Source organism: Condylura cristata, unplaced genomic scaffold (genome assembly GCF_000260355.1).
Source record: "Condylura cristata isolate star-nosed mole 26May11 unplaced genomic scaffold, ConCri1.0 scaffold00017, whole genome shotgun sequence".
NCBI lineage: Eukaryota > Metazoa > Chordata > Mammalia > Eulipotyphla > Talpidae > Condylura > Condylura cristata.
In genome coordinates, this window is record NW_004567118.1 from 29068191 (window position 1) to 29093685 (window position 25495).

The window sequence follows — 25495 nt, forward strand, 5'->3', positions numbered from 1 at the left end:
TTTTTTTTTTTTTTTTTTTTTTTTTTTTTTTTTTTTTTTTTTTTTTTAAGGCCTAATTCCTCCTTTACTCTTTTAGGCAAAGTGATTGGAAAGAATGGGAAAGTGATCCAGGAGATTGTGGATAAATCTGGTGTGGTGAGGGTTCGAGTAGAAGGTGACAATGACAAGAAGAATCCCAGGGAGGAGGTACGGGGCAACTAAGAGACTGGTTTCTAGAAGTAGGTGGGATTGTTCTCTGAGGGCTGGGATTCCTAGGGGGTGGAGCATGGAACTTTGGTTTCTCCCTAGTAGATGTACAGTCAGAAAGATCCAGATTAGGTAGGTTTCTAGGATACAGGCTGCGATTAGTATTTCCATTTGACTCTCCTAATTCATCTTTCTTTCCCTTTGTCCTTCAGGGAATGGTTCCCTTCATATTTGTTGGCACACGAGAGAATATCAGCAATGCTCAGGCTCTGCTGGAATATCACCTCTCCTATCTCCAGGTAGCTAAGGAGTGGTGGAAAGGGGGAGATTTGGGTGTAGCAAGGGAAAACTGATGGATAGTTTGTGTACCCAGTTCCTCTCTCTTTAATAGAGACAAATTGGGGCTATGGAGTGCGACCTCAGGATTTTCCTTGTTTAGGCATCGAATTCCTGAGAGTTTGTATATGTAGGGATGTTCAAAGGGCGAGACGCATGATCTTATACTGACTACCCTTTTATATCTTTTTCCATTTTCTACCCAACCAGGAAGTGGAGCAGCTTCGCTTGGAGAGGCTGCAAATTGACGAACAGCTTCGGCAGATTGGGCTGGGCTTCCGCCCTCCTGGGAGTGGGCGGGGCAGCGGAGGCAGTGACAAGGCTGGATATACCACTGACGAGAGCTCCTCCTCCTCCCTGCACACCACACGAACCTATGGGGGCAGCTATGGGGGCCGGGGCCGCGGCAGGAGGACAGGCGCACCTACCTATGGTGAGACAACCATGGGAGAGGGAGGCTTATGGGAAGAGCAATGGCAATAGGCGATTGACTGGAAGGACTATGAATGAGAGGGAGAAGTCTTCCAGTTTGGTTGCTATAATGGATGCCGGGGTAGGATGACTTACCTTGATTAACTTCCCACTGTGTTCTTCAGGCCCAAGCTCTGACCCATCCACAGCTTCTGAGACGGAGTCAGAGAAGCGGGAGGAGCCCAGCCGAGCTGGGCTGGGTGACCGGGATCCCCCAACCCGTGGGGAAGAAAGCCGGAGGCGGCCAATTGGTGGCCGGGGTAGGGGACCCCCACCTGCTGTCCGTCCTGCGTCAAGATATAACTCTTCATCTATTAGTTCAGGTACCAGTACCAGAGAGCTGGGTTCACAAACGTGGGCCAGAATGAAAGAAGATGGACTCCTGACTCACTGTGCCTCATCTATCTAGTGCTGAAGGATCCAGACAGTAACCCCTACAGTCTACTGGACACATCTGAACCAGAGCCCCCAGTTGATTCAGAGCCAGGGGAACCCCCACCAGCAAGTGCCAGGCGCCGCCGATCCCGCCGCCGCCGCACTGATGAAGATAGGACTGTCATGGATGGAGGCCTAGAATCTGATGGGCCCAGCATGACAGAGAATGGCCTAGGTAAGGGGTGTGCCTGGGGTCTAATAAAAATTACAACTGGGGAAGAATTGAGAAGTGGGAGATTAGATGTGTGATTCCTTTTCCTGCCTCACAGAAGATGAGTCGAGACCCCAGCGTCGTAATCGGAGCCGCCGCCGTCGCAACCGTGGTAACCGGACTGATGGTTCTATCAGTGGAGATCGGCAGCCAGGTCAGCTGGATGCCAGAGTAGTGCTTCCTCAGATCTCAGAGAATGCAGTGCTTCCTACCCTGTGAAAAGCAGCGGTGGGGATTCATCGGTGTCTAGGCCTGGATGTCTGGGTTCCTTCTGAAACTCTTGCTCTTCTGCCTCCCCCCAGTGACTGTGGCTGACTATATCTCCCGGGCAGAGTCTCAGAGCCGCCAGCGGCCACCCCTGGAAAGCAGTAAACCCTCAGAAGAGACTCTTTCAGGACAGAAGGTAGGCAGGCAGATGGAGTTTGCCTCACCTCTTCTTGTTCTGTGATGGGGGGTGGGGGCACAAGAAAATTCTCACAGAAATATTTCATTGAATTGTAGAGTCTGCTGTGTAAGTCTAATGGGATTTGAAGTTCATTTAAAAATTTTCACTGAAAATTTGAACAGAAAAGAGGGAAGTCAGGCTCTTGTTCTCTGTCCCAGTGAGAGTGACTCCAGCATCAGACCAGGGGACTAAGCCCTGGGTGCACTGGGTACCAGGCAGGGTTGGGTGGCAGGGTATGTCATTAACTGAATTTCTACTGACCACATGATTTTCTCCATTTTGTTTCCTACTCCCCCCTCAGGGTGACTCTGTCAGCAAGCTTCCTAAGGGCCCCTCAGAGAATGGGGAGCTTTCCGCCCCCTTGGAGTTGGGTAGTTTGGTGAATGGGGTTTCATAAAACCTCCAGCCCACATCCCTCCCTTCTCCATCTCGCTTGCTGCCCAACACCATGGCCCTCACAGGCCTGACTGACCTGCGCTGGAGCTGCTCTTATCTAGGGGGGGAGGGGGGTGGCACAGCAGCTTGGGTCCCCCCCAACCTCCAGGAGCTAGTGGAGGGGTGTGTAACAGGGTCATACCCCCCCTCTTGTCCACCCTACCCCCAGGGTGAGGGGAGCCTCTCTCCTTCCCCCATCAGACTGGATGTGCCTTTATCCTCTAATGCCCCAATCTCTCAGAACACCCCCATTCTCCACCTGTTGGTGGGGGGTGCTCCTTGACCCACCCAGATTTGACAGTTCAGGGGGGCTCCCCTGCTATCCCTCCTCCCATCCTGTACCCCCCATTTCTGGGGCCTCATCACTGTGGAAGACGGGGATAGTAAGGGTAAACGTGGGTGGGAGGCATGGGGAAGGTTTTGGAGTAGAACCAGGGGTGTGTACGAAGGGGGGTGACAAGGTCCCCCAGGGGAGGGGAGACCAACCTTGTCTGGTGGATGAGAAGGCGTATTTATTTTTCACTGTACAGTATTTAAAAAGAGAATAAAAAAATCCAAATGGCTTTCTGGTTCCTGTGCTTTCCTTGTGCCCAGCTTGGTCCATCTGTTTCTCTAGGACTGGCCTCTGGCCCTTGTTTCCTGTTTGACCACACCTGGCTTCTCTAGTGCTCCAAAGATGGTCTACTTCTGGGAATTCCTGACATTCCTAAATTCCCCAGGCCCAGGTACCCTCTTGATCCTAAGAACTGGCTTTTCCCCTCCCCCAGGATCACAGGTAGAGGGAGCTGGGCCACTCCTACACCCTGAGTCACAGCAAGGGCTAGGTAGGGCCGCTCAGAGCTGGAGCAGGCTGCGGGCTGAGCCAAGGCTGGCTGCTTAATCCGATTACCAAAGCCTGGGGCTTGGGCTGGGCCCTGGGTTGAGTGGGGAACAGGGTTCCTTCACTGCAGCCTTTGGGACCCAGGTGTCCAGCCCTCATTCCTACTGTTTCTCTGGATCCAGGCTTTTCTACCAGCATCCACATCACTGACCTCTCATCCCTAACCCTGGGAGTTGTCCTGGGATTCCTGCCTCCCTGAGGTTTGGAGACAAAACAACATAATTGAATGGCTGGAGAAACCCAGGTTTGGGGGCCTGAGTTGGGAGGACTAAGGTTTCTCACCTGGGGGGGGTTGAATCACTAGAGCACCTGCTGGGATGACTCAGGAAACAAAAATGGCCTACCGCTGCCTGCCTGCCTTTCTTGCCCCAGGGGCAGGTCAGGGGTTTGAGGTGTTAAAGGTGCTAGAAAAGGGCTGGGGGTGGGGGCGGCTGGGGGGATGTTCCCAAATTCCTTTTAGCACGACTCTGACCCTCGTCCAGAGCTTGGTCCCATTGTGTAGGGGAATTGACTTTAAATTGCCAAGTGCTTAAGAAGGGAGGGGAAGATGATTCTAGCCACGGGGGCTGGAAGGCCCAAAATCTGGGTCTTGGGTGGGGGAGTGGGCGTGGTACCCCGAGGGGAAGTGTTGGGGGCTGGGAAGAACGGTACACCTGGGTTTGCCTAAGGGAGGGGGATGTTGGCGCCCTTAAGGAGGCGTGCTCTCCTGGCAGAGTGGGGAGGAGCCAGTCGTTAAAAGCTGTTCCCCGTTTGGCCCACCCGCCAGCCACAGACTGAAGCCAGGTGAGAGGCGCTGGCACTTGGGCTGCGCCTACCGGCGGCCTCGAGATTCCAAAGACCCAGAGCAGAAGGGTTTACCTCGCCACCCACGGGGGCTAGTGGCCCGGCAGCGGGACCGGGTGGGTACCTCCCAGCAACAAGGAAGGAGAACAAGACCTGTGCCAGGTACCACACAGCGTACTGCGCTCTACTCTCTCCGAAGCGCGCAGATTGGGAGCAGGGCCTCTGCTGTAAGAACTTTGAACTTGCAGGCGACATAATACTTTTTAAGGACACGAATTTTTTCAGAACTGCCCCAGACCGGGAAGACTTCTATTTGAGGATACCAGGTTTGGTAATCAACTTTACATTTTGGAGGGGAGGGCGTGTAGGTCGCCCTCTTTTAAGACTTCCCTCCCTCCAATCGCCCATGGCGCTATCCGGCTCTTCACAGGACCAGGCCTGGAACCTGGAAGCTCCAGCCCCCACTGCCTCTGCCTCGTCCTCGGGCTCCCAAGAACGGGAGGGCGCGCGGAGCCCGGCGGTATCCGCGGGGCTTCCATTGGAGAAGGTGAAGCGGCCCATGAACGCATTCATGGTGTGGAGCTCCGCTCAGCGCCGCCAGATGGCGCAGCAGAACCCAAAGATGCACAACTCTGAGATCTCCAAGCGCCTGGGCGCGCAGTGGAAGCTGCTGGGCGAGGACGAGAAGCGGCCCTTCGTGGAAGAGGCTAAGCGACTCCGGGCCCGACACCTGCGTGACTACCCCGACTACAAGTACCGGCCTCGACGCAAGGCCAAGAGCTCGGGCGCCGGGCCGCCCAACTTTGGTCAGGGAAGCGGCGGCGTGGCTGGTGGCGGGCGGGTCTGGGGACCCGGGTACCCGACCACCCAAGGGAGCAGAGGCTTTGGATATCAACCCCCCAACTACCCTACAGCCTACCTGCCTGGCGGTTACGGGTAAGTGCCTGGGAGTGGGGAAAGGAAGATGACTTGAGCACGCGGAGCCAGATATCGGAGGGCCTGGTTGGAGGGATTCTGAGCCCACACAAGCATTGGTCACTTATCCTGGAGGAGTTTGGGGGCTGCAACTGAGCTTTGGGGTGGGAGAGTTCCCGTGACCCAGTTTTCCTAGAGAACACTTCATCTCAGCCTAGCAGTGGTGCCCCTACACAGTCAGACCAGAGTTCCCGGGATGCGAGCATGTTCTAGTTAACCTGGAGCTTGCGATTCCCCTGCTTCTGGCCCGATTGTGACCTGGCTACCTCTCCCAACCCCTGGGGCAAGGAGAGAGGCCAAGCCCAACTCTGCCTCTTTCTGGCCTTCTGCCTCAGAGGAGGAAAACAGGCGCGCAGCACGCAAGCTCTTGAGCGTGCCTCAACAAGGCTGCCTGCTAAGCCTTCCTAGGGTCTAGTTCCGGTCCTGCTTTACCCAGTGGGTCCTAGTCGATTAAGGATAGTTCCACCTCTGCCTAGAACTAACTACTTGGACCCATCTCCGCATGCAAGTTGGGGGCCCTGCTTGGCATATCCCACCAAGGAAAATGCCCTCTAATGCGTTCTTTCTTTCTTTGCAGCTCTTCCCGCTGTAAACCTGACACCCCCTCACCGTGTTCCTTTCCTCAGAGTAACCCCAGGCTCCAGGGGGAGTTACTTCCTCCCTATAGCCCCTACCTACCCCCAGGTTCTCCCACCCAGTACAACCCTCCCCTCTCAGGTGCCCCCATGCCCCTGACCCACCTCTAACCTTCATGGACATGGACCACCCAGAAGGGTCCATTCTTCACCCAGAAGTGCCCCACTCCTAGGCTGCAAACCATTCTTGAGAACTGCTGGATCACAGTTTGGGGGAGGGGGACTGTGGTCCTCAAGGACGGCTGGGGGGAGCAATACAACACATTTTTTTGTAGGATCAACAGAGTTTTATATAATTTAACCATGTCTCTGAGTCTTTATTGTCCCATCTGTTCCCCTTCAACATAGCAGGAACCAGTTCTGGCTCCACTCCCTTCCGCCTGGACCTGCCAGAGCATGAACCTCCTCACCCCACCCCGAGGCCCTGCTTGAGTCATTCACAGCCCCCCTTCCTCCACTACCCACCTAGCATTGGGGGTCCAAGAGACAGTCCAGTGGAGGGAGGGGGAAGGCACAGACCCGTAAACAGACCTTTTCACCATTCACGCCTTCCTAGGGTGTGGGAAGATAGGGCAGGGCAAGACATTTTCCCAGAATAGGTATGTATCTGGAAATTGCTTATAAAGGAGGAATCTTAGCCAGATTATTACGACTTAATAGCACATGCACAAAACAGCACATGATAAATGTCTAATGTCAACTTGAAAACCTACGTCTATCCTTTCTAAAGCTTTGGATTTACAAACTGCATTTCCACTGGAAATTCTGGCTCAAAAAGTTAGAGTTACAGCGGTCTGGGGAATGGTTTAGAAATCACAGCAGATGACTAGATCAGATGGGAAGGATCCTGAGATTGGGGGGCTAAACAGAAACATGGAATGCATTCCAGTAGCTGGTTTAGCCCTACTGCTTTTTCTTCTTTGGGGGAACCTTTGCATTCCAGTAGAAGAGGAGCTGGGCAGTGATAAGACCATTGCATAAGGAAGAGACCACAAAAGTTCCAGCCATGAGGGGGTCTCCAGTTTCCTGGGTACAAAAAATAAAAGGTAGGGTCACTCTTGAGGAAAGCCCAAGAGGTTCAAAGGAGGGGGCAGCTTTAGGCCTCAGCTGGGAGGTCAGATGAGGTTCTAGTACCCTCTAGAGGAGAGAAAGTGCACTCGCCTGTATAGAGGTGAAGATTCGGGCCAGTGAGCCGCCAAAGAGCAGAAAGACGGTGATGGCTGAGAGCTGACCGGTGTGTCCGTTGCGGTAGTTGGTGGCTGCCTGGAGCAACTAGGGAAGGAGTTGGAGCTCACCTGAACTACTGCATGTTTCTATCAGGGTCCCCATACCCTTTTGTCCAACCCCCCTCTAGGCTTCTACCATCCCTTACTGAGTCCCCCCTCCCTGCCACCCTTTCCTTTTCCCAATACCCACCCTCCCCACCACCACAGCAGGCACGTTGGAGGCCTGGAGCAGGGTGACTACAGCCAGGGGCGTCAGTGGTGAGAGCAGCACCAGCAGGACCAGGGCGTAGCAGGCTAGGAAAGCAACACCTGTGGTCAGGGAAACAAGGAGTCCTCATCAGTCTGGCGGCTTCTGTTTTTCCCAGTCCTGTGTTCCCAGCAAGGTCCCCGGGAGCATCAGTTTGCTCTTGGGTAAATCCCCGGCACCTTTCACAGTCTGTCCTCTGTAGTGCAGGACCAGGTAGCAGATTGTGACTGTCTGGAGCATCAGGAACAGGGCTTCACCCCAAGAGCTGCAGAATCAGGAGTTGGGAAGAAGAAAGGCAGCCCGAAAAGGCAGAGAAAGCCTCTGTACCCAGTCATTCTCAAGGGATGGTTCTCATTCCTTGCCCATCGAGGTCCCTGCCTATGAGGTCCTTACCTCTTGCCTCTCAGCCGCCCCCATCTCCAACAGACTCACTCTAGATCCTGGTACTCTTGGGACGCTGGCCTTTTCTCAACTCCATCAATAACCAGTTTATTTCCTGTAGACCTAAAGCTTTCCTGCCCCTTTTCCTCCCTCATCCTAACCCTCACTAGAGTTGCAGGAGGGAGCCTCACCTGAAGGGGAAGTTGTTGGTGATGCTGTAAACCATGGTCCCAGTCAATGCCACTAGCTCCAGCATTACTGACTGGAGACTCAGTCCTTCAGCACTCTTGGCACCCAGTATTTTAAACACCTGAGGCAGTTTTACTGGAAAAAGGATAAAAGGGCAAGACTAAGGAGGTGTCATCCCTTGGGAGCCTGCCAGCTACAGAGTGGCCTGAGAAGCATGTTGATTCTACTTCTGGTTAAGGACCCATGCAATTGGTGGCATGTTAGCACTCCACACGCATCACAAAGTCAGGGAAGGAAGAGTTGATACATACCCAGGAGTGACCCCGCCACAATGCCCAAACCCAGGCTTTTGCTGAGGAGAATCTTGAGGCAGGGAACTGAGAAAAGAAAAAGGGGTAAGCAGAGATGAGACCTCTGGAACCCAGACCAGGGTTTTTGGGAAGCAGCCCAGGCCATAAGGCATTAATCTTTAAGGACTCATGGGCTGCCTCTGCTCCTGAAGTCCTGATACACCCACACAAAAAGCCTTGGCTTGGGCCCTCTCTGGTGGTGCAGTGGGTTAAAGCGCAAGCACTATAATGCTACTGGCAGCCACTGCAGCACGAATCCAATCCGAGTCCCATCCCCAGCCAGGGAGCTGACCCACATGGCACAACAGCCCTCTCCTGACCCACCCGCTGCTCCCCTCAGCAGTGTATTTCACCCTGTCTGTTATGCTCCCCACTCTTGTCTCTGGTGAATCTTCAACACCTGCACCTCTAGCTTGTACCCCAGTTCTTGATGTATAAATAAATCTTTAGGAAAAAAAAAAAAAGCCTTGGCTTGTCTACAGGCAGATGAAAAAGGCCTGGCACTTTCTAAATCATACCATGTTCAGACCAGGGGGACGTTCCAAAATCAGTTTTTACCTTTCTTTCCCTTCTACCCAATCTTCTATTCCCTGCAGATTACATTTAAACTCCTTGGTCTCACTTCCAAGGTTCCCACACTTCTCTCTACAGCAAGTCTGAATAATATTTTGTTCTATCGATGAGAAAAACATAATCCTAGCTAACTTTAAAAAAAAAAAAAACAATGTTATATTTCAGGACCTGCTTTAACTCTAAGTTGTTTTTGCTAAATCAGTTTTTAAGAACCTATCCATGGGGCCCTCCCTGATAGCAACCAGTTAAAGCACTATGAAGCTATCTGAAGCCATTGATGCATGAGTTCGATCCTTCCCCCAGGGAGCTGACCCACATGGCACAGCAGGCCTCTTCTGACCCACCTGCTGCTCCCCTCAGCATTGTATTTCAGTAGATCCACTTGTTCTGCTCCCCACTCTGTCTCTGGTGAATCCTCTCACTCCCCACACCTCTGGCCAGTACCCTAGTTCTTGTATGCATAAATAAATAAATCTTTAAGAGGGAATCCCTGATGGCCTAGAGGTTAAATCTCAGCACTATCACCACTATGGTTTGAATTCTATCCTCAGCCAGGAGGGCTAATGCACATGACACAGCAAACCTCTCCTGAACCACCTGCTGCTCCCCTCAGCAATGAATTTAAGTCAATCTGCCCATTCTGCTCCCTGCTCTATCTCTGGTGACTCCTCTCACTGACCCGCCATCCCCTCCACTCTGGCCTGCACCCCAGTTCTTCTATTTCTTCTATGAAAAAGTATCTTTTTTTTTTTTTTTTAAAGAACTGGCTCCTCCCTGATAGTGCATGGAGTGTTAGGTCTCAGTATTATGAAGCTGTCTGCGGCCACGGGAGCTGACCCACATGGCAAAGCAGACCTCTTCTGACCCACCTGCTGCTCCCCTCAGCAGTATTATTTCAGTAGATTCACCTGTCCTGCTCCCCACTATGTCTCTGGTGACTCCCCACACCTCTAGCCTACACTCCAGCTCTTGTATGTATATATAAATAAAAATAAGTCTTTAAAAAAAAAAAGCTAGCCATGACATTAAGAAGTGAAAACTATCTTAGTAATGCCCTTCGATTTTTATTCCCCTCCTGAGCAATTAAGATTCATCTTTTATGTCTTTTGTCTCCTTATCACTTCTTCCTAAGAACTTTGTCCCTAATATTCTCCCTCACCCCACTTAGAGACTCAATCCTATCCTTGTAGGGCTTGCTTTTATGCCCTCGCCACTCACATCTTATGCAGCTTTGAAGTATTCCCCCCCAAAACACCTGACCAGGTGGGAGGCATGCTCACGGACCACAAATACAATGAAAAAACAAAGTCCCAAGAGCACAATAGGATGCCAAGAACTAAGAAGGGAAGACAAGGCAGACTTCCCAAAGTATCTGATATCTGCGGTGGACTTGACTGAAATTGCCTCGTAGATGATAAAGTGAAAGGAAGGCAAGTCACTACAAAATGATTAAACGTGCAAGCTGGAAAGTCAGGAGGATGACAGATGCTTTTGGGGGTGCCACTAAATGTCCCGCTCTGTGAGTTTCACCTAGCCCCTGAAGGTTCGGCGAGTATAGCTTGGTGTGGTTTTATCATATTTTCACTTTGTTCTGTAATACCTGAGTCTTTGTTTTTCACCGCCGCTAAAGCACAAGCTTCTCGAAGTACTACCACCACCTGGCGACTCCCCCGCTCGCCCAAATATGGAGCACTTCCGCCCCCCTGAGAAGCGACTTCCGCCCAGCCCAGCGTGGCAGTAGTTACTCCCGGCACTTAGGCCGCAGTCACGCCCCACTATCGGCCAGGGTCGCTCGAGCAGAACTCTAACCGGATGCCGAATAAAACTCACCGTGAAGCAGGTCCCACTGGACGAAAATTTGGTCGTAGCATTTTTCAGGTAAAAGAATTGGCACCAACACCCGCTTGAGCGGCCCTTCTGCTTCGGCCGCCATGTTGCAAAGCTGGCTTCCGCCAGTCTCTCCAGACCGCCATTGACTTATGGTGCGCATGCGCGCTGTGGACACCCCGCCTCTTAACTTTTCCCGCGACTAAATGAGACCGCCCATTCCCCACGCTTAAGGCGCCCCGCCGGCAGCGTGAAATGGGCTCTGTCTAGATACCGAGTTCTGGACGCACCCTCCCTGCTGTTCCAATTCCAAAGCGTGCCAAAGCCTAACGCCTGCGCAGTTTCCATATTTCGCGCTTTTGTTTACGCTTCCGTTCGGAAGCAAGATTTATTCTCCCGCTTTTCCGCCCCCACCCCTGCCGGGCGCCATCTTGTCTTCTCCCAGTCAACTGTATACACTGCTCGAAGTTGAGGGTGAAAGGAGCTTGTCACCAAAATGGCGCTGAGTGGGGACGCTTTTTGGTTTTTCTTCTCGGGTTCCCTAGAGGTAACAGTGCCGACGGGAACAGAACGGTCTGAGCCAGGCAGCCATCCATAGGCTCTGAGCTGTGGCCTCTCTGGTTTGACTAAACCATAGTGCCCAGCAACTGCTGGGCCAGGAAGCACAAGAGTCGGTGGTGGAGGGCAGACACCCATGGCCCTGGCAGTTCTCCATGCAGCAGCTCACTTACTGCGAGAGGCCGGGTGTTCACTCACATCTCTGGGCCGAGGTCTGCCCCCTTCTTTCCGCAACTCTGTGCATGTGCTGAGCAAAGACTTTAATAAGCTGGGCCCCACAGCTCTCCTTGGGATAGGGCATTTTAAACTACCTGGCGAGAACAGTGCCCTTGTGGCACCAACTCTTGGCCATTCTAGCAGAGAAGGGCCAGGTGCATCCAGTGAGTGTAAGACTGTTGGGAAGCCATTTGGCATCTATAGCTTCATAGTCTACAAGATCGTAGGGGATGTCAGCAAGGTGGTGGTGGGGTGGTTGGGACCCTGCCAGGGGCAGGCTGCCGCAATGGGCAGATTTCCAGGTCTCCCAAGTGCTTTCAGTAGCCTTATAGGAGCCCTGTGACTGGAACAGCCCTCCCTAGACAGGGTGCCAGTGGTTGGGTTTCAGCCTCCTTGAAATGGAGGACTGGTAGTTTTGTGCAGACCATTTCTGTCTGGGAGGGAGGCCCTTTCTAGAACGTGGGCAAAAGTTGCAGGCATGTTTCTGGACTCCAGGTAGAGGGTAATGGTTGGTGGAGGTCAGAGGACCCCCTTGCTCCCTCCCTTGCTACTGAAACCGCTTGAAGTTTCGACAGCATCTCAACATCCAACTAACTTGGACGCAGTGGGCAGGGCAGGGTATTCCTGTTGCTAAGGAAACACTACACACCTTTTGAATGAAATGACACCCAGGTGACCTTCCCACCCACACTCATTGCTACTGCCTGCTTCACCTGTAATTGTATGTGAGTGTTGGCAAGGGAAGTGAAGCCCATTGTCTCCAGCTGTGCCGGGTTTGGGAGATGAACCCAGGAAGGTTTGCAGACAGCTGACTTTTTCATCCCTCTTAACCAGTTCTTTGGCTTCCTGAGAAGCAGCCATGGAAGGCACAGAAAAGCATGGGACAAGATACTTTTATTCCAGGCAGGAAGGACATGGAAAGCGGAGAACCAAGATGGAGTAGGTTTTACCACTCTCCCAGTGGAGTTGGAGAGAGGGGAACCTGTCACGTTTAATAAAACTCTCCCCTCACCCCCTTCAATTACATTATCACTACTTTTGCTTTTCAAGACACAGAGAAAAGGTAACTTTGTCTCTGAACCCGATGCATGGTGTCCTGGGTATTAAGGCATACGCTCAGAGGGGCTGGTAGGAGGGTGGGCGTCTCTGGAAGATGCAGAAGGTAACCAGCACCAGGGCAAGGAGGCCAAGAAGGATCAGGCCGATGATGAGAGGCAGCAAGATGGAATGGTCACTGGTACAAGAGACACCTGGCAGAAAAGGCAAGTAGTTATCACTGAAGTGGTGGCAGGGATAAAGGTGAGAGGGGGAAGCAGGAGATGGTGAGGAGCTTACCAAGATGACTCAGAGCAGCAAATGAGAGCAGGGGCAGTCTTACCCAAGAGAGGAGGACAGTTGCCTTATAGTTATAACAAGCCTGAGAGGAAGGAAATTATGGGGTATAGGAACAGAGATTATAGGCTTGGGGCAGGAGCTTTCAGGAATGACGACTCTTACTTGGTCCAAAGTCTCCTGTGGCGGGCAGCTGAGCAGCCTGTAGTTTCAGGTAGAGCAGATCGAGGTGGAAAGCTGGTGAAAGAGTGATGCTTGCATTTTCACAACTGAAGCTTTTGCCCAAGGGGGCTTGAAGATCTTGAAGGGATGAATTCTTAACTGAGAATGTTGACTCTGAAAGAGTGAGGCAGAGTCAGATCCATGTCTGCCTCCTGACTCCCTAGCTTGGTTCCCCCCCAACCCCGAACCGCCTCAGTGGGGCCAGACATTCATGCAAGTTATGAGAAACAGAAGGTTACTCACGTGCTGCCTCGTGGAAAGACACATTGTACTCTACAGCCATGTAGTTTAGGTAGACAGTGTTGTGCAGTGGCTCCTAGGGAGGGGACCAGGCTCAGGGCAGCAGGGGAGAGCAGGAGCCAGGTGGAATAAGGAGTGGGCAGGGATTGGCAGGGTGGGGTTACCTGCTTGAATCCAAAGCTGAGCTGTCCATAGGGGAATGAGAGAAGCAACTGGGGGTGGGTACTCTCACAACCCCCCTGGACCTTGGTTTTGCTGGGGTTCAATACAGAGGAGCCCCAGGCCTATGGAAGTTAAATATTAGGTCATAAGACTGCACAGCCATGCCATCCAAAGTTCCCTATTCCTTTGAGCCCCACCCTGTATTTGCCTCCTTTCTGAACCACAGCAATAAACTGGCCCACTTCCCCTCAAGTCCTCCACTGTCTTATCTTTACCTCTTTTCCAGCCTGGGTTGGGTATTGAATTCGCATCTGAATCTGGGCTTCGAGCCGGACACAAGGCTCAGAACCATTGTTCCATATGTAGTTTCCTATGTTCTTAATGCCTGGGCTAGGACTTGGAGAGGGTGAAGGAGGTGGTCCTGGTTGGGGGGAACTGGTGGAGAATCCCGGACTGGTGGTAGTGCTGTTGTCTGTTGGATGAACTGTGGTGTTCCCATGACCAGTGGTGGTAGGCCTGTGGGTCGTTGTGCGTTGGCTGGTGGTGGTGGTAGGATTGTGAGTGGTTGGTGTGGGTCTCTGGCTGGTGGTGCGTGGAGTGGTGGTCCTGTGACTCTTGGTAGTGCTGTGGCTGGTTGTCTTTGTGCTGGCTGTAGCTGTGGGTGTCACCGTGAAGGATGGCAGCAGAGTGGCAGATTTCTTCCGAGGACAGTCATTCCCTGCCCCCTGTCCTTTTAACAGAGAAAAACTGGTTAATGATCCCAAGAGGCAGGTTCCTTCCCAGTTTTCCCTCCCATCAGCTCCCACAGCCCCCTTTCTCCTTACCTGCTAATAAACCCAGTAAAGCCCCAGTGAAAAGTATAGCTAGCCTCATGGTGAAAGAGCTTCACCCAGCTCAACTGGGTTTTCAGTGCCAACTGCAGTCCTATCCTCTGCCTTTTTGGAAGAGGAAATGAAAGTCTTCACTTCTTATAACTGCAATGATCCCACCCCCATTCTGACTCAGACACCTCAGCTCCAGCCACCAAACCCTTAGTCATTACATTTTTGTCAAGACAACGGTCCTGGCTTCAAGTGGGGGTTCTCAGGGTCAAGTTACATGTGGACAGAAAGGTTCAAATCAACTGATCCTTGAGGAACCCACTTGCCTAAGGAAACCTGAGTCAGTAGTTACAATGAAAATGGTTGACAAGAATGCAACCCCTACTTGGAGTTGCTGTGGTCTTGAGAAAAAACTAGAATGTCTGTTCCCCTCCATCTCTTCAGCTACTGTGGTCTCCGGAGAAAAATCCAAGTAAAATAGAATTTTCTATTACCCTCCATTTCTTCACTTCCTCCTGGCTTAAACATGTGAGGCTAACTTGATGGTGCTTACCCAAGCCTGTTATAAGGATCATGCTTTCCCATTACACAACTGTTTCCTGGTCAGGATGTCAAATAACCAAACCCACATGAGGGCAAGTATTAGCTGGGGGGGGGGAGAGAGGGGAGCAGAAATAGACCCAATAGCAAGTGGGAGAGAAGCAGAGGTTAAGAAATGAGAAGCCCAAACAGGCAGTTTCCAAGTTATTTTATTCAGAATTTTGTGTTTGTTTCCTGAATCAATAAATACTATACAAAACAATGTAAAAATGGCTACCATTTTCTCCCCTGCTCCCCCCCCAATCTGGGGACTGTCCCCTGGGCCACCTATCTCAGGAGTTCTCCCTCCAGATTTGGTCCAGCGAATGAGGTTGAGTGACATAGCCCCTTGATCCTTTTCAGAGGAATTTGGCTGGGGTGGGGAGAGCCTTGGGTTTGGAGGTTGACTAGGTTAGGGAAATGGATTAGTGTTTTTGGGAGAAGAGTCGGCGCCTGGGGCGAGTTTACCCCAAAGAAAAGGGTGTCTAAAATGTTCACGGTTCCTTCTTTTGCCTCAAAAAGTGACATTTATTCAAAGAAAAAAAGAAAAAAGAAAAAAAAAAAAGACAAGATGTCCATCCCTTGGCTCCCTTCCCTCCCCCCTCCTGCTTCTCCTCAGCCCCCAAGGATTAAACCCTGGCCAGGGCTAGGCAGGACCGCCCCTCAGATTAGGTCGGCAACATTGAGAGGCATCTCCTCAATGGAGGTGTTGTAGAAGGTCTCGATATCTCGAAGAGTCCTCTTGTCTTCTTCTGTCACCATATTAATAGCCACACCCTTACGGCCAAAACGTCCACCACGACCAATTCTGGAAAATAAGGACACCTTGGGATAAGCAAGGGTAAGGGAACTAGGATACATCAGGAGCTTCTGCTTTGGAAGATGTGGGCACTGAGGGGTTCCAGATATAGTTACCTGTGGATGTAATTTTCCCTGTTGGTTGGAAGGTCATAGTTGATGACTAAAGAAACCTGTTGCACATCGATGCCTCTGGCCTATGTCAAGAGAGAGGATAAACTTCAGTGTGTGAATATAAAACCTGTCCGGGAGGGACTGTTAAGTATACATGTAGGCAGCCAAAGGCAGGCAAAGGAAATAAACATCCCCTCCTCCAAAGACCTCAGGCATGCCAGATTCTATTCCAAGTTGCTACTTTCCTTTAGAAGGGCACTAGTAAGCCCCCTGGAGAGGGAATCACCTTGGATCATTCCTTCTTCCCTTCCAGCTTCTTCAAATTCCCCTCAACTCACCAACAGGTCAGTGGTAATCAATACTCTGCTAGAGCCGGAGCGGAACTCCCTCATGATCACATCTCGCTCCTTTTGGTCCATATCGCCATGCTAGATGGAACAGGAAACAGAGGGTCGTAAAATGGACAGGTGCCACGGTTCAGAGTAACAGTGCCTGTTAACAAGGTGGGGGAACTCACCATGGCTGAGACAGTGAAATCTCGGGCATGCATCTTCTCAGTGAGCCAATCAACCTTCCTTCGAGTGTTAATGAAGATGACTGCCTGGGTGATGGTCAAGGTTTCGTACAAGTCACACAGTGTGTCCAACTTCCACTCCTAGGGGAGGGGGAGGGGGGAGAAAAAAAAAAATCAGTCAGGGGCTATACCCACCAACTTATTTCCAGGCCCGCCTCCTGCACTGGAGCCCCACCTCTCGTTCCACATTGATGTAAAATTGGCGGATACCCTCCAGAGTCAACTCTTCTTTTTTGACAAGAATCCGAATGGGGTCCCTCATGAACTTTTTGGTCACCTCAAGCACATCAGAAGGCATTGTAGCTGACAGCAAAACCACCTAATTGGGGGTGGGGTGAGAAGAAATCAGTCTCAAGGTAGTAGGTACTGTCTGATTATCCTGCCACCTCCCCTAGCCACAACTAAAACAGAAGTCAGTGCATACAAAAGCTTGTGATTAAGATTTCAGCCGTTTTAATGGTTCTATTTAATTGAATTAAGTTATGAGAAACCCAAAATGGCAGCTTCCAAGCTATTTCACTCAGAATTTTGTTTCCTTAATCAATAAATACTAGTTACTCCAACCTATCACCATATCACAGAATCTGTAAAACAATACAAAACTGAAAGTAACAATTTACGAATATCCTCACCTGAGTGTTGCTATTAAGCTTTTGGAATATGTCATAGATCTGGTCCTTGAAACCACGGCTCAACATTTCATCAGCTTCATCCAATACAAACATCTTGATATACTTGGGAGCTATAGGAAGGTAGGTGATAGATACATCAACAGGTAGTAATTAGATAAATGTGAAATACACTCAACAAGGGGGCAGGGACAGTGCTCTGCTCTCAGAATACAAAGACTGATCCTTTGTCTGGGACCCCCTGTCAGGTTGGATAATAGCCCTGGGTGGTAGAACACTACCTGGGGCTGAGACAAGGGAACCAGGCTCAGATGACACGCATGGGGTTCATCACAGAGCAACTCTTTCAGGGAGGAAACTGACATCACTGAATGTTGACCCACAGCCAAGGGTAATGACTGGGAAAGCATATAATAGAGGAAAATGACTCTGAGGTTAAACAAGTTTGAGGTACTCACACAGGTATCTCCTGTTAAGCATGTCAAATACACGGCCAGGGGTACCCACGATGATATGGGGAGCTTCCATCTGCAGCTTTTGCACCTCAGCACGGACATTGGTACCCCCAATACAAGCATGGCAGGAAGCACCCATGTAATCTCCTAATGCCATGACCACCTTCTGTATCTGAATTTACAGAAAGATAAATGCTCTCAAGGTTTCTGGTTCCAGCTTATACACAGGCTCACAATTACATACAGCCGACTAAAATAATCCCAAGCAAGGCTTATTACTACCATTAGACTACCCTCACCCTAACCACTTTCTTAAAAGTTAATTGTGACCTATTTATTTGCTCACACAGCAACCAAGTTTTATGCAGCTATTATTTGTTTGGTTTTTATACTCCTTATCACGGTACCTATTCTAGGTAGTACTCACTATTAAAAAGCACATTCCAGACATAATGGAGTTCTACCAGAAGTTGCTAAACTGTCCTCATCCAGAAATTAGCAGTTATCACTATATCCTGAGTTTTAAGGGGAACAATTACTTAATCAAACCCATGTTTGATATCCTCCCCTTCTAAGACCAAGGAAGGAAAACACTTGATTTTAAGTTTGTGAAAATATTAGGATGTCATGTGCCCTAGGCATGAAACAGCTCTGGCCACCAATCCAGGCATCAAGCTAGGATGAACAAAGGACTGCATATGCTTTGCCCCTGAATGATATAAGAATAACACCACCAATCAGGTGTCTCTTTGCCCATTGCCAGGGGGTATGCTGGTCTAACAGCCAAACAAACTTGCCTCACCAGCCATGTTCTACCCAGCAGCCTTTCCAGCTGATGGAGGAATGCTGTGTTTGGGTCGGAAAAGGCTTATAATTAGTCTATAAAGATCGGATTTTTTTATGCTAAAGATACTCTCCTTTCCCCACACTTCACCCCTCTGGATTATTGCAATTGTTTTGCAAATCATTAATTACTTGAGGACAAAAAAGCCACACACCTGCTGAGCCAGTTCTCTAGTGGGTGCTAGCACCAAGGCCTGGGTGGCCTTTAGATCCAATTCAATCTGTTGCAGAATTGATATGGCAAAAGTAGCTGTTTTCCCAGTTCCAGATTGAGCTTGAGCGATCACATCATAACCTGAAACAAATTAGGAGGGAATTTAACACAGTAGAACACACATTAAATCTGAAATAAACTCAAGCCCCTGGACTATGAAATAACCAATAAAGTTAAGGCAAAACACTAAGTGCTTCAGACTTTACCTCATAGTACATAATGAAATTAGAGCTGGAAATGATTACAGGTTATTAACTGTAAACCAAGTATGTGCTAACTAAAGCAACTCATTTAACTAAACCTTAAATGAGCAAGCCACGTGTTCACAGCATGAACCAGACATAGATACAGACAAAAAGCCAAGCTGGGATAAACAAATTGTGCTTTGTCCTTAGCTGGTATCTGATGAGCACGCACCACCACCACCAGATGCTACTCTACCCAGTACAGTAACAGTTCAGAATCTGTTCTGGAAATTAGGTATCTTACCCTTGATACAAGGAAGAATGGCTCGCTGCTGGATGGCAGAGGGCTTCTCAAAACCGTAAGCGTAGATGCCACGAAGAAGAGACTCCGAGAGGTTCATGTCATCAAAGCTGTCGACAATCTCATTCCAGTTACTCTGCAGAATGCAAAGAAATAAAACACATGGGACTTGGCTATAGCACTGGAGCAAACAATATGCCTACATTGAAGCTTGAAGCTCACAATTTTCCCTTCCAGGAAATTAACTGATTCCAAATGACCTGGGAAGTCCCTCTAAAGTGGCCAGCCAGTCCATTTGTTAACTGAGACTAGAGAATTTTAGAGTAAGATTGTCCAGTTTTAAACATACCTCGCTACACTAACACCCCAGAAACCAGACTGCCTTTCTCAGATTAATAAACAATGGCAATGGGGGGGCGTGGTCTAGTCTCACCTCGATGACACCTTCGGGCTCCATCCCATCAGGGCCATTGTCTCTGGATCTGTCAATTTAAGATGAATACACTGAAGCACTTTGGAAATCTTGACAGTCCGGCTTCTACCAACAACCCACCTCATGTGATGCCATGAGCCAGCTCCCTCAAGTTTTCCCTGAACGCAGTGGTTACAACTAGGTTAGGCCTTTGCTCCAATCCCTGTGGAGCAGCCCAGGACAGTCCGCACCCAAACTGGCAGCGAACCCTCGGAGAAGACTCAAAGGCTGGAAGGTGCGCTGCCGCCGACTGGGATGTAGTAGTACTTGCCACGCGGCCACGTGTCCCACGCCTGGCCGCTCCAAGCTCAAGCGCGTGCACCTCCCACAGCAGCCAGCGCGCCGGAAGTCCCGCCCTTCTCCCAGAACGGAGGGTAGGACAACCCCTTCCCCCCACGTCATTCCGCCCGCGCCCTCCCCCCACTCCCTCCAGCCGATCTCCCCCCTCGCGGTGCCCGGATGTGGGAGGCCGCGGGCGGTGGCGGCCTCGCGCACAATGAGCCCCAGCCGAGCTAGCATAGGGGGTAGATTGCACAACACTCAGAAGCCAAGCCGGCTGGGGGAGGGGAACGCCTCAGGCCGCCATGTGCTCACACCCTCGACCACCCGGCGGCGTCACCCCCACCTTCATAGAACAATCCACATCCCGCCCGCCCCCGTCGCGAAATGGCGTCGCCCTCCCATACCTCAGGCCGCTCACCCCCGAAGGAAAGTGGACCTGCCCATCCGCAGTTTGCCAATTGCCCGGCTTGTGCGGCAAAATGGACCCGCCCGCCCGGCGCCGGGTGGGCTCCTGGTGCCTCACGCGGCCGCTCCTCGGGGGTAGGCTCGGTCCTGGCCGTCAAGAAAACCAGCACATTGAACGGCCGGTTTCTTCTTCCCCCGACCCACATTTCAACGCGATGAAGTGACTGGAGCTGCGGGCCCAAGCACCCCCCACTTTGGCGAGTGGTACCGTCAGAATCCTCCGGAATCCCGAGCGCGCGCGAGCCCTCCCCCCGGCAGTGAGGCAGCTGGACCTGCCGCCTCTACCTTTCCCACGCGAGGTCGCGACCTCGTCTCGCCACTCAGCGCCGGGGCTTTGTGGACGGAACCGCGGTGGACCGAGGCCTCCTAACGAACCCCACACGCTAGGATCCCGAAAGCCGGGGTGTCCTTACTCTCTGCCTAGGCCCTGGTGGCAGCGTCGGACATGGATCTGTCCCCTCCCTCTCCCTACAACAGTTCCTCTCGCCTTGGTTTCCCCGCAGGCCTGGTGGGCCTAGGGCGGTGGGCCTCAGCTTCCCATGGCGGGGCTCTCGGAAGGGAGCGGCAGGGTAAGTAGCCACAACCTCTTGCAAATGCCTTTCTTACCGGGAATCCTGACTCGCAGACATGATCCTTAGAAACTAGGGCGGAGTGCCCGCCTATCGACAACTTATAAAGCGCCCGACTCCGCCCCAGCCATCGCATTGGCTTGGCCGCCTCGGCCCCGCCCGCCGGCGCTCAGCAACTCGGCGTGACGTTACTTCGTAAGCGCTCAGGCACGCCGCCACCATTGGATAACTTCAGCGCCTATCAAGGAGAAGACCCGCCCCACAGCCTCATTGGCTAAAAGGCCCGCCTTTCTCGCCGGTACGGAAGTGACATACGGGAGTCAGGCCTCGAGGCTTGGCAGCCATCTTGGGGCCCTGTACCCCTACACGTGCGGAGGTGATAGTGTCTTAGTCATGTGGCCTAATAGGCCCTATCACGCAAAGGGGGCGAGGTTTCAGTCTCCAGGGACTTCCGGGCTCCCGGGACTACCAGTTCACTTTACCTCTCTTTGCTCTAGGTCTCACTATAACTACATTTTATTTTGATCTCTCCTGCAGCAAAGAGGTCAGATACTACCCCGGTGTGTACTAAAGGTTGAAAGAATCAGGAGCCATACCCTTCTGGCTGGAGAGAAGAGTACTGAAATGACTTTCTGGGGGCATTTGAAGTTGTCATGAATCAACCCTGTCTGGCACCCTTAAGTGTTCCCTAGATGTTACACTTATCTCAAAGTCTTACGGAACCCTAGCCCAGATTCTTTTGGGTGATGAAAACCATTGTCTGAGCCAAGGATAGAGAGTTGGTCCCTGTATTCGCAAGACCCCAAAAAGGGTAGTTAACAGCACTAGCTACAAGAAAGTCTAAAACAGCATATATTCTAGTTTGAGGACCCTTAAGGAAGACCACCACTATGTATCTCCAAAGGATCCTTTATTGACCAGAGCAGGACCGTGGCATTTATATATATATATGTATATATATATATAAAAAAGTTTGAAGATCTGGCAGGCAGTAATCCCATTGCCGGCCCACTTGCCGGCCCACCAACCCAGTACAGATTTTCTTAAACACCCTCCCCCGCCAGCACAGGGAAGGGGGATGACTGCCCCACCCAAGTCACAAGACCATAGTCCCCTACAGAAGGGGAATGGGGCTTTTCCATGGCCACCCCTTGAACATTAGGAATCAACAAGTATTCTCTCAAAAAAAAAAAAAAAAAATACAGAAATCCAAACATTTAAATATGAAAAAACCAAGGGGAATTGGATGGGCGGAGGCAAAAGAGGAAAGGAACTGGAGTTTCTTGGGAAGAAAGGGTCTCCCATGTCCCCATGCCCATTAATGAATGGGCTTGAGGCCTGGGATAAGAGGCTCACACAGTGAGTTTGCAGTGACACAGCTCCTTGTAGATCTGCCGGCGAAGTTTGGGCATGTCCTGCTGGGTGAAGCTGAATGGCTGAGACAGGGCCAGGTGCTTGCAGTACTGGGTGTTAACAAAGCAGGCTATGAGAACCACCTAGTAAGCATCCCCCCCCCAAGTCAGGACCTGTGCTACACATTTCTTCTGTGCTAAATCTCACTCCATCCCCATTTCACAAAGGGAGCCAAGGTCCTTTAGCCCGTGGCTCAAAAAAATCTGACTCTAAAGTCACTGTCTTACTTGGTACAAAATGAAGTACCTGGTGTTAGAGGGAAGAAATACTTTGGGTTGGAGGTGGGGCAGCAGCTATAGCTGGGCCAAGTATCAAGGACCAAACCCAATCCTAATATAAGGAAGCAGATGAATGAAATTAGAGTTTTTGCATTCTAACACATAGTTACTCCCTGCTCTACAGGTGACTATGAGGCAATGAGAGATGCACAATATCCCCCTGCCTCCCGCCCATTGCATTAACCCAACAAATATCTACTTACCTGCAACACAAAGGCACCACAATCACTGTCATTATTCTGCCTGGCCACATTCTAGAGGAAAAAATAAAAAGGTAGGTTCTTTACCTGAAGACTCCTATGAGGTATGGCTTCAATTTCTGCCTCCTACCACCAACCTCACCATCAGCCCTTACACCTCCCTCTAGTAACTCACCATCTTGAAGTATCCTTTCCAGCCCTGATGAAAGTCCAGCCGGTCTTTTTTCACTGCCTCTGCCTGTAGATACTTGGCAATATGCTATGGATAAAGATAGAGAAAAAGAGGAAGTGGTACCCTATGTTTCCAAACTGAACCCAGGGTATGAGGGTCACAGACACCATGCCCAGGTCACTCCACTGAGACCCAAAACCACCCCTCTGGTGGAGTGCCTTGCAACTGGATCTCCCCACATTCTACCTCTTTTTTCCCTCCCCTTTCAAACCTTAGGGCAGCGGCGGTTCAGGGTACGCTGCGAGTCAAAATAGGTGATGGTACGTTGCCTCACATCAACAGAGATGAGGGACCAATGTACCTCCAGGTGGATAGGAATTAGCAGTAGCTCCTTATTGAAGATGTCCACCTAAGAAGGGAGTGACAGAGGTCAGATAAGATAGCACAAGAGTCCTGCTACCATGAGGGTTCTAAAAAGAAATAAAGCAGCAGACAAGGAGCTAAGTGGAAGGATACAAGACCCAAGTCCTGCATTGTGAGCCAAGGCTCCACATCTTGATAGATCTAGATTCTTGGGGCAAGGAAAGGCGAGACAGAGGAAGTCATGTCAGAACAAACACCCCAGAGTCTGTGATAGGCCAGGTATTTTCCACACATTAAAGGTAGAAGAGCTTAGTAGCTCAGGATTCTGGAACCAAGTCCAAATGTAGCTTCTGTTTTTTCTTATGATCACAGACAAATAACTTTCTGTATCTCAGTTTCTTGTCTCAGAGATCATACCCACAATAGTACCTGCCTCTGTTATAAGGATTAAATGAGTTCATACCCATAATATAGGGGTCTCCCTAGTGATTACATCTCCCTAGGAATTTAGTCTCAATGCTATCTCCACTAAAGCCTGAGTTCAATCCCCCACCAGGGAGCTGACCTACATATGGTATAGCAGACCTTCCTGTCTCACCTGCTGCTCCCCTTAGCAGTGTATTTCAGTAAATCTGTCTGTTCTCCCCACTCTGTCTCCGGTGAATCTTCCCCCAACCTCTGGCCCACATTTCAGTTCATCTATGTGCAAAAAAAAAAAAACCCTCCATAATATACTTAGAACAGTGCATGGCACCTAGTAAATGCTCAATCAATTCATACAATAATCTCATGAGAAAGCTCTTGGGCTAAAGGGAGAAGGCAGGCCAGAGGAAAAGTAAAGCAATTTGCCCAACATGACAGAAATAAAGAACGGCAGAAATGGTATTCAAACACAGGTATATAGAAGACCAAATTCTTTCTACAGTATGTCACCCTGCCTCTATTGGGACAGATAGCCAGCCAGGTCCCTCAGGATATATATTCTTGAACCTGAGTACAAAATGTGCTAAAACCAATGGTTACCCCTCACTGTAGCAATTCCAGGTCTTTGATATGGGAAAGTGCAGGGAGAAAATAAATTTTTCCTCATTAACTCTGTTCCCCACCCCCATCCTTATTTACCCCCAAACCTCCATTTCATTCTCAATTCCTGTCCTACCAGTTGGATCTACCTGCAAAACTTATCTTAGCTAAAATCACTTCTACGCTACCTCACCACTCAGGTCAAGTTTCTCATCTAGACTTCTGTGCTACTATCCTAGTCAATCACTCTCACCTCCCTTCCAACCTCTCACTGCAGTAAGAATTTAAGGCTCTCCCTTGTGGCACAATGGGTTAAAGCACAGCACTATAAAGCTAACTCCACCACTGCAGAAAAATTTCGATCCCCTGCCAGGGAGGTAACCACATGGCACAGCAGACCTCTCCTGACCCGCCCACTGCTCTTCTCAGCAGTGTATTTCAGTACATCTGCCTGTTCTGCTCCCCACTCTGTCTCCGGTGAATCCTCTCACTGCCCCCCACCAACCTCTGTCCTATACCCCAGTTCTGTATGCATAAATAAATCTTTTTTAAAAAATAGGAGTTTAAAACAAACGATTCTGAGTCTGCTTAAAACTCAATGACTTCTCAGAACACACAGAGTAAGATAATTTTATTTTCAACAGCCTACCCTCCATGCCTTACATGATCTGACCAAATTTTCATACTCTTTCCCAGCTCCCTCTGCTCCAAACACAGAAACCATCCACATGGACCCCTTGTTCCTCAAATATGTTTTCTCACCTTACATCCCATGTGCTTGCTATTCCATCTGCCTAAAACAGTTCTCCAACAGCCCCTCTGCACATGACTGGCTTCTCATTACACAAGTCTCAACTAAGAGAGGTCTTCCCAGACCACTAGTTGAGCTTAGACTTTCTTAGTTATTCTCACTCCACAAAGGCAACTTTTCCTTATTTAAGACTACATCCTTAGTTCCTAAGTATTACCTACCAACAAAAGACATTTAATAAGCATCTGAAAGCTTTGAGTGAAACAGGGTTGGAGAAAGGACTCAGAAAAAAATTCTAATTTGTTAAAGGTAGATGTGAATTTATAACTCACATTTTTGGTCCACCTTTTCACCCCATCATAACCCTTGGTTCGGAGTTTATCATAGAAGAAACTGTTGAAGAAATGCACCTGTGCCAATGACACAAAAGAGCTGGATGGAATTAAAGACATCAGGTCCTCCTGCAAAGTCCCCCTCCCCAATCGACTTCATTTAATCACGTCTGGAAGGACTGGTTTCAACAATCTCTACTTCATTCACTGAGGATTTTCAAAAAAATTGTCTTTAATCTTATTTTACAGCCTACCATCCTAATTTGCGGGCACACTAAAGACTAGAAGGAAGCAACAGAATTGATACATTCAGAACCAAGGTTACAGATTTAAATTTAGCAGGTTAC

At 50.2% G+C, this 25495-nt stretch overlaps 6 protein-coding genes across 10 annotated transcripts in view; 2 read left to right on the forward strand and 4 right to left on the reverse strand.

Moving 5' to 3' along the window:
* Positions 1-3082, forward strand: part of FXR2 (fragile X mental retardation, autosomal homolog 2) — a 13987-nt gene extending 10905 nt beyond the window's left edge. Inside the window, exons 10-17 of the mRNA XM_004684642.2 lie at positions 77-186; positions 399-485; positions 733-955; positions 1119-1316; positions 1403-1603; positions 1698-1793; positions 1942-2042; positions 2386-3082. Of these exons, the coding sequence (XP_004684699.1) occupies positions 77-186; positions 399-485; positions 733-955; positions 1119-1316; positions 1403-1603; positions 1698-1793; positions 1942-2042; positions 2386-2481 (1112 nt within the window). The 3' untranslated portion in view covers positions 2482-3082. The remainder of the gene's footprint in view (positions 1-76; positions 187-398; positions 486-732; positions 956-1118; positions 1317-1402; positions 1604-1697; positions 1794-1941; positions 2043-2385) is intronic.
* Positions 3083-3161: 79 nt separating this feature from the next.
* On the forward strand, positions 3162-5969 carry SOX15 (SRY (sex determining region Y)-box 15). 2 transcript variants are annotated; one of them, XM_012726264.1, is made up of 3 exons: positions 3162-3643; positions 4166-5118; positions 5735-5969. In XM_012726264.1, exons 2-3 carry the CDS (start codon positions 4589-4591, stop codon positions 5901-5903), a joined length of 699 nt encoding a protein of 232 aa, XP_012581718.1. In that variant the 5' UTR covers positions 3162-3643; positions 4166-4588; the 3' UTR covers positions 5904-5969. The 2 variants fall into 2 exon arrangements, with proteins under 2 accessions (XP_012581718.1, XP_004684703.1); XM_004684646.2 differs by having other exon boundaries at positions 3574-3643; positions 4468-5118.
* A 119-nt stretch (positions 5970-6088) lies between these two features.
* Positions 6089-10729, reverse strand: MPDU1 (mannose-P-dolichol utilization defect 1). Of its 2 annotated transcripts, XM_004684645.2 has the most exons (7): positions 10589-10727; positions 8147-8212; positions 7838-7970; positions 7445-7530; positions 7209-7327; positions 6954-7064; positions 6609-6818 (listed from the first exon to the last, which is right to left on the reverse strand). In XM_004684645.2, the coding sequence occupies exons 1-7, from the start codon at positions 10689-10691 to the stop codon at positions 6696-6698; spliced, it is 741 nt and encodes a 246-aa protein (XP_004684702.1). In that variant the 5' UTR covers positions 10692-10727; the 3' UTR covers positions 6609-6695. The 2 variants fall into 2 exon arrangements, with proteins under 2 accessions (XP_012581717.1, XP_004684702.1); XM_012726263.1 differs by lacking the exon at positions 7445-7530 and having other exon boundaries at positions 6089-6818; positions 10589-10729.
* A 1513-nt stretch (positions 10730-12242) lies between these two features.
* Positions 12243-14266, reverse strand: CD68 (CD68 molecule). The gene is made up of 6 exons (XM_004684647.2): positions 14140-14266; positions 13591-14045; positions 13318-13437; positions 13157-13229; positions 12857-13027; positions 12243-12609 (listed from the first exon to the last, which is right to left on the reverse strand). The coding sequence occupies exons 1-6, from the start codon at positions 14186-14188 to the stop codon at positions 12476-12478; spliced, it is 1002 nt and encodes a 333-aa protein (XP_004684704.1). The 5' UTR covers positions 14189-14266; the 3' UTR covers positions 12243-12475.
* A 601-nt stretch (positions 14267-14867) lies between these two features.
* On the reverse strand, positions 14868-20811 carry EIF4A1 (eukaryotic translation initiation factor 4A1). Of its 2 annotated transcripts, XM_012726585.1 has the most exons (12): positions 20654-20692; positions 19987-20134; positions 19262-19310; positions 18832-18964; positions 18284-18423; positions 17289-17457; positions 16834-16943; positions 16377-16520; positions 16145-16282; positions 15966-16055; positions 15631-15710; positions 14901-15523 (listed from the first exon to the last, which is right to left on the reverse strand). In XM_012726585.1, exons 3-12 carry the CDS (start codon positions 19283-19285, stop codon positions 15379-15381), a joined length of 1173 nt encoding a protein of 390 aa, XP_012582039.1. In that variant the 5' UTR covers positions 19286-19310; positions 19987-20134; positions 20654-20692; the 3' UTR covers positions 14901-15378. The 2 variants fall into 2 exon arrangements, with proteins under 2 accessions (XP_004684706.1, XP_012582039.1); XM_004684649.1 differs by lacking the exon at positions 19987-20134 and having other exon boundaries at positions 14868-15523; positions 20654-20811.
* Positions 20812-21509: 698 nt separating this feature from the next.
* SENP3 (SUMO1/sentrin/SMT3 specific peptidase 3) overlaps positions 21510-25495 on the reverse strand; it is an 8456-nt gene continuing 4470 nt past the window's right edge. Inside the window, exons 7-11 of one of the 2 annotated variants that reach the window (XM_004684652.2) lie at positions 25149-25226; positions 22951-23088; positions 22683-22766; positions 22511-22561; positions 21510-22079 (exon numbers count right to left, since the gene is read on the reverse strand). In XM_004684652.2, coding sequence (XP_004684709.1) covers positions 21969-22079; positions 22511-22561; positions 22683-22766; positions 22951-23088; positions 25149-25226 — 462 coding nt within the window. In that variant the 3' untranslated portion in view covers positions 21510-21968. The remainder of the gene's footprint in view (positions 22080-22510; positions 22562-22682; positions 22767-22950; positions 23089-25148; positions 25227-25495) is intronic. The other variant, XM_012726691.1, reaches the window with a different exon arrangement.

Bases quoted from the DNA above. Each gene is read 5' to 3' on its own strand.
- SOX15 (XM_012726264.1), top strand. From the start codon at position 4,589: ATGGCGCTATCCGGCTCTTCACAGGACCAGGCCTGGAACCTGGAAGCT. The intron at 5,119-5,734 runs GTAAGTGCCTGG...CTTTCTTTGCAG, and splicing joins TACCTGCCTGGCGGTTACGG to CTCTTCCCGCTGTAAACCTG.
- EIF4A1 (XM_004684649.1), bottom strand. From the start codon at position 20,676: ATGTCTGCGAGTCAGGATTCCCG. The intron at 16,521-16,833 runs GTGAGGATATTC...ACCCCCAATTAG, and splicing joins AGCTTAATAGCAACACTCAG to GTGGTTTTGCTGTCAGCTAC. The intron at 15,711-15,965 runs GTGAGTTGAGGG...CTCTTGACATAG, and splicing joins TGATTACCACTGACCTGTTG to GCCAGAGGCATCGATGTGCA.
- MPDU1 (XM_004684645.2), bottom strand. From the start codon at position 10,691: ATGGCGGCCGAAGCAGAAGGGCCGCTCAAGCGGGTGTTGGTGCCAATT. The intron at 8,213-10,588 runs GTGAGTTTTATT...TTCTTTTCTCAG, and splicing joins CCAGTGGGACCTGCTTCACG to TTCCCTGCCTCAAGATTCTC. The intron at 6,819-6,953 runs GCGAGTGCACTT...TTTTGTACCCAG, and splicing joins GAATCTTCACCTCTATACAG to GAAACTGGAGACCCCCTCAT.
- CD68 (XM_004684647.2), bottom strand. From the start codon at position 14,188: ATGAGGCTAGCTATACTTTTCACTGGGGCTTTACTGGGTTTATTAGCA. The intron at 14,046-14,139 runs GTAAGGAGAAAG...CTCTGTTAAAAG, and splicing joins TTTACTGGGTTTATTAGCAG to GACAGGGGGCAGGGAATGAC. The intron at 13,230-13,317 runs GTAACCCCACCC...TCCCCTCCCTAG, and splicing joins TCAGCTTTGGATTCAAGCAG to GAGCCACTGCACAACACTGT.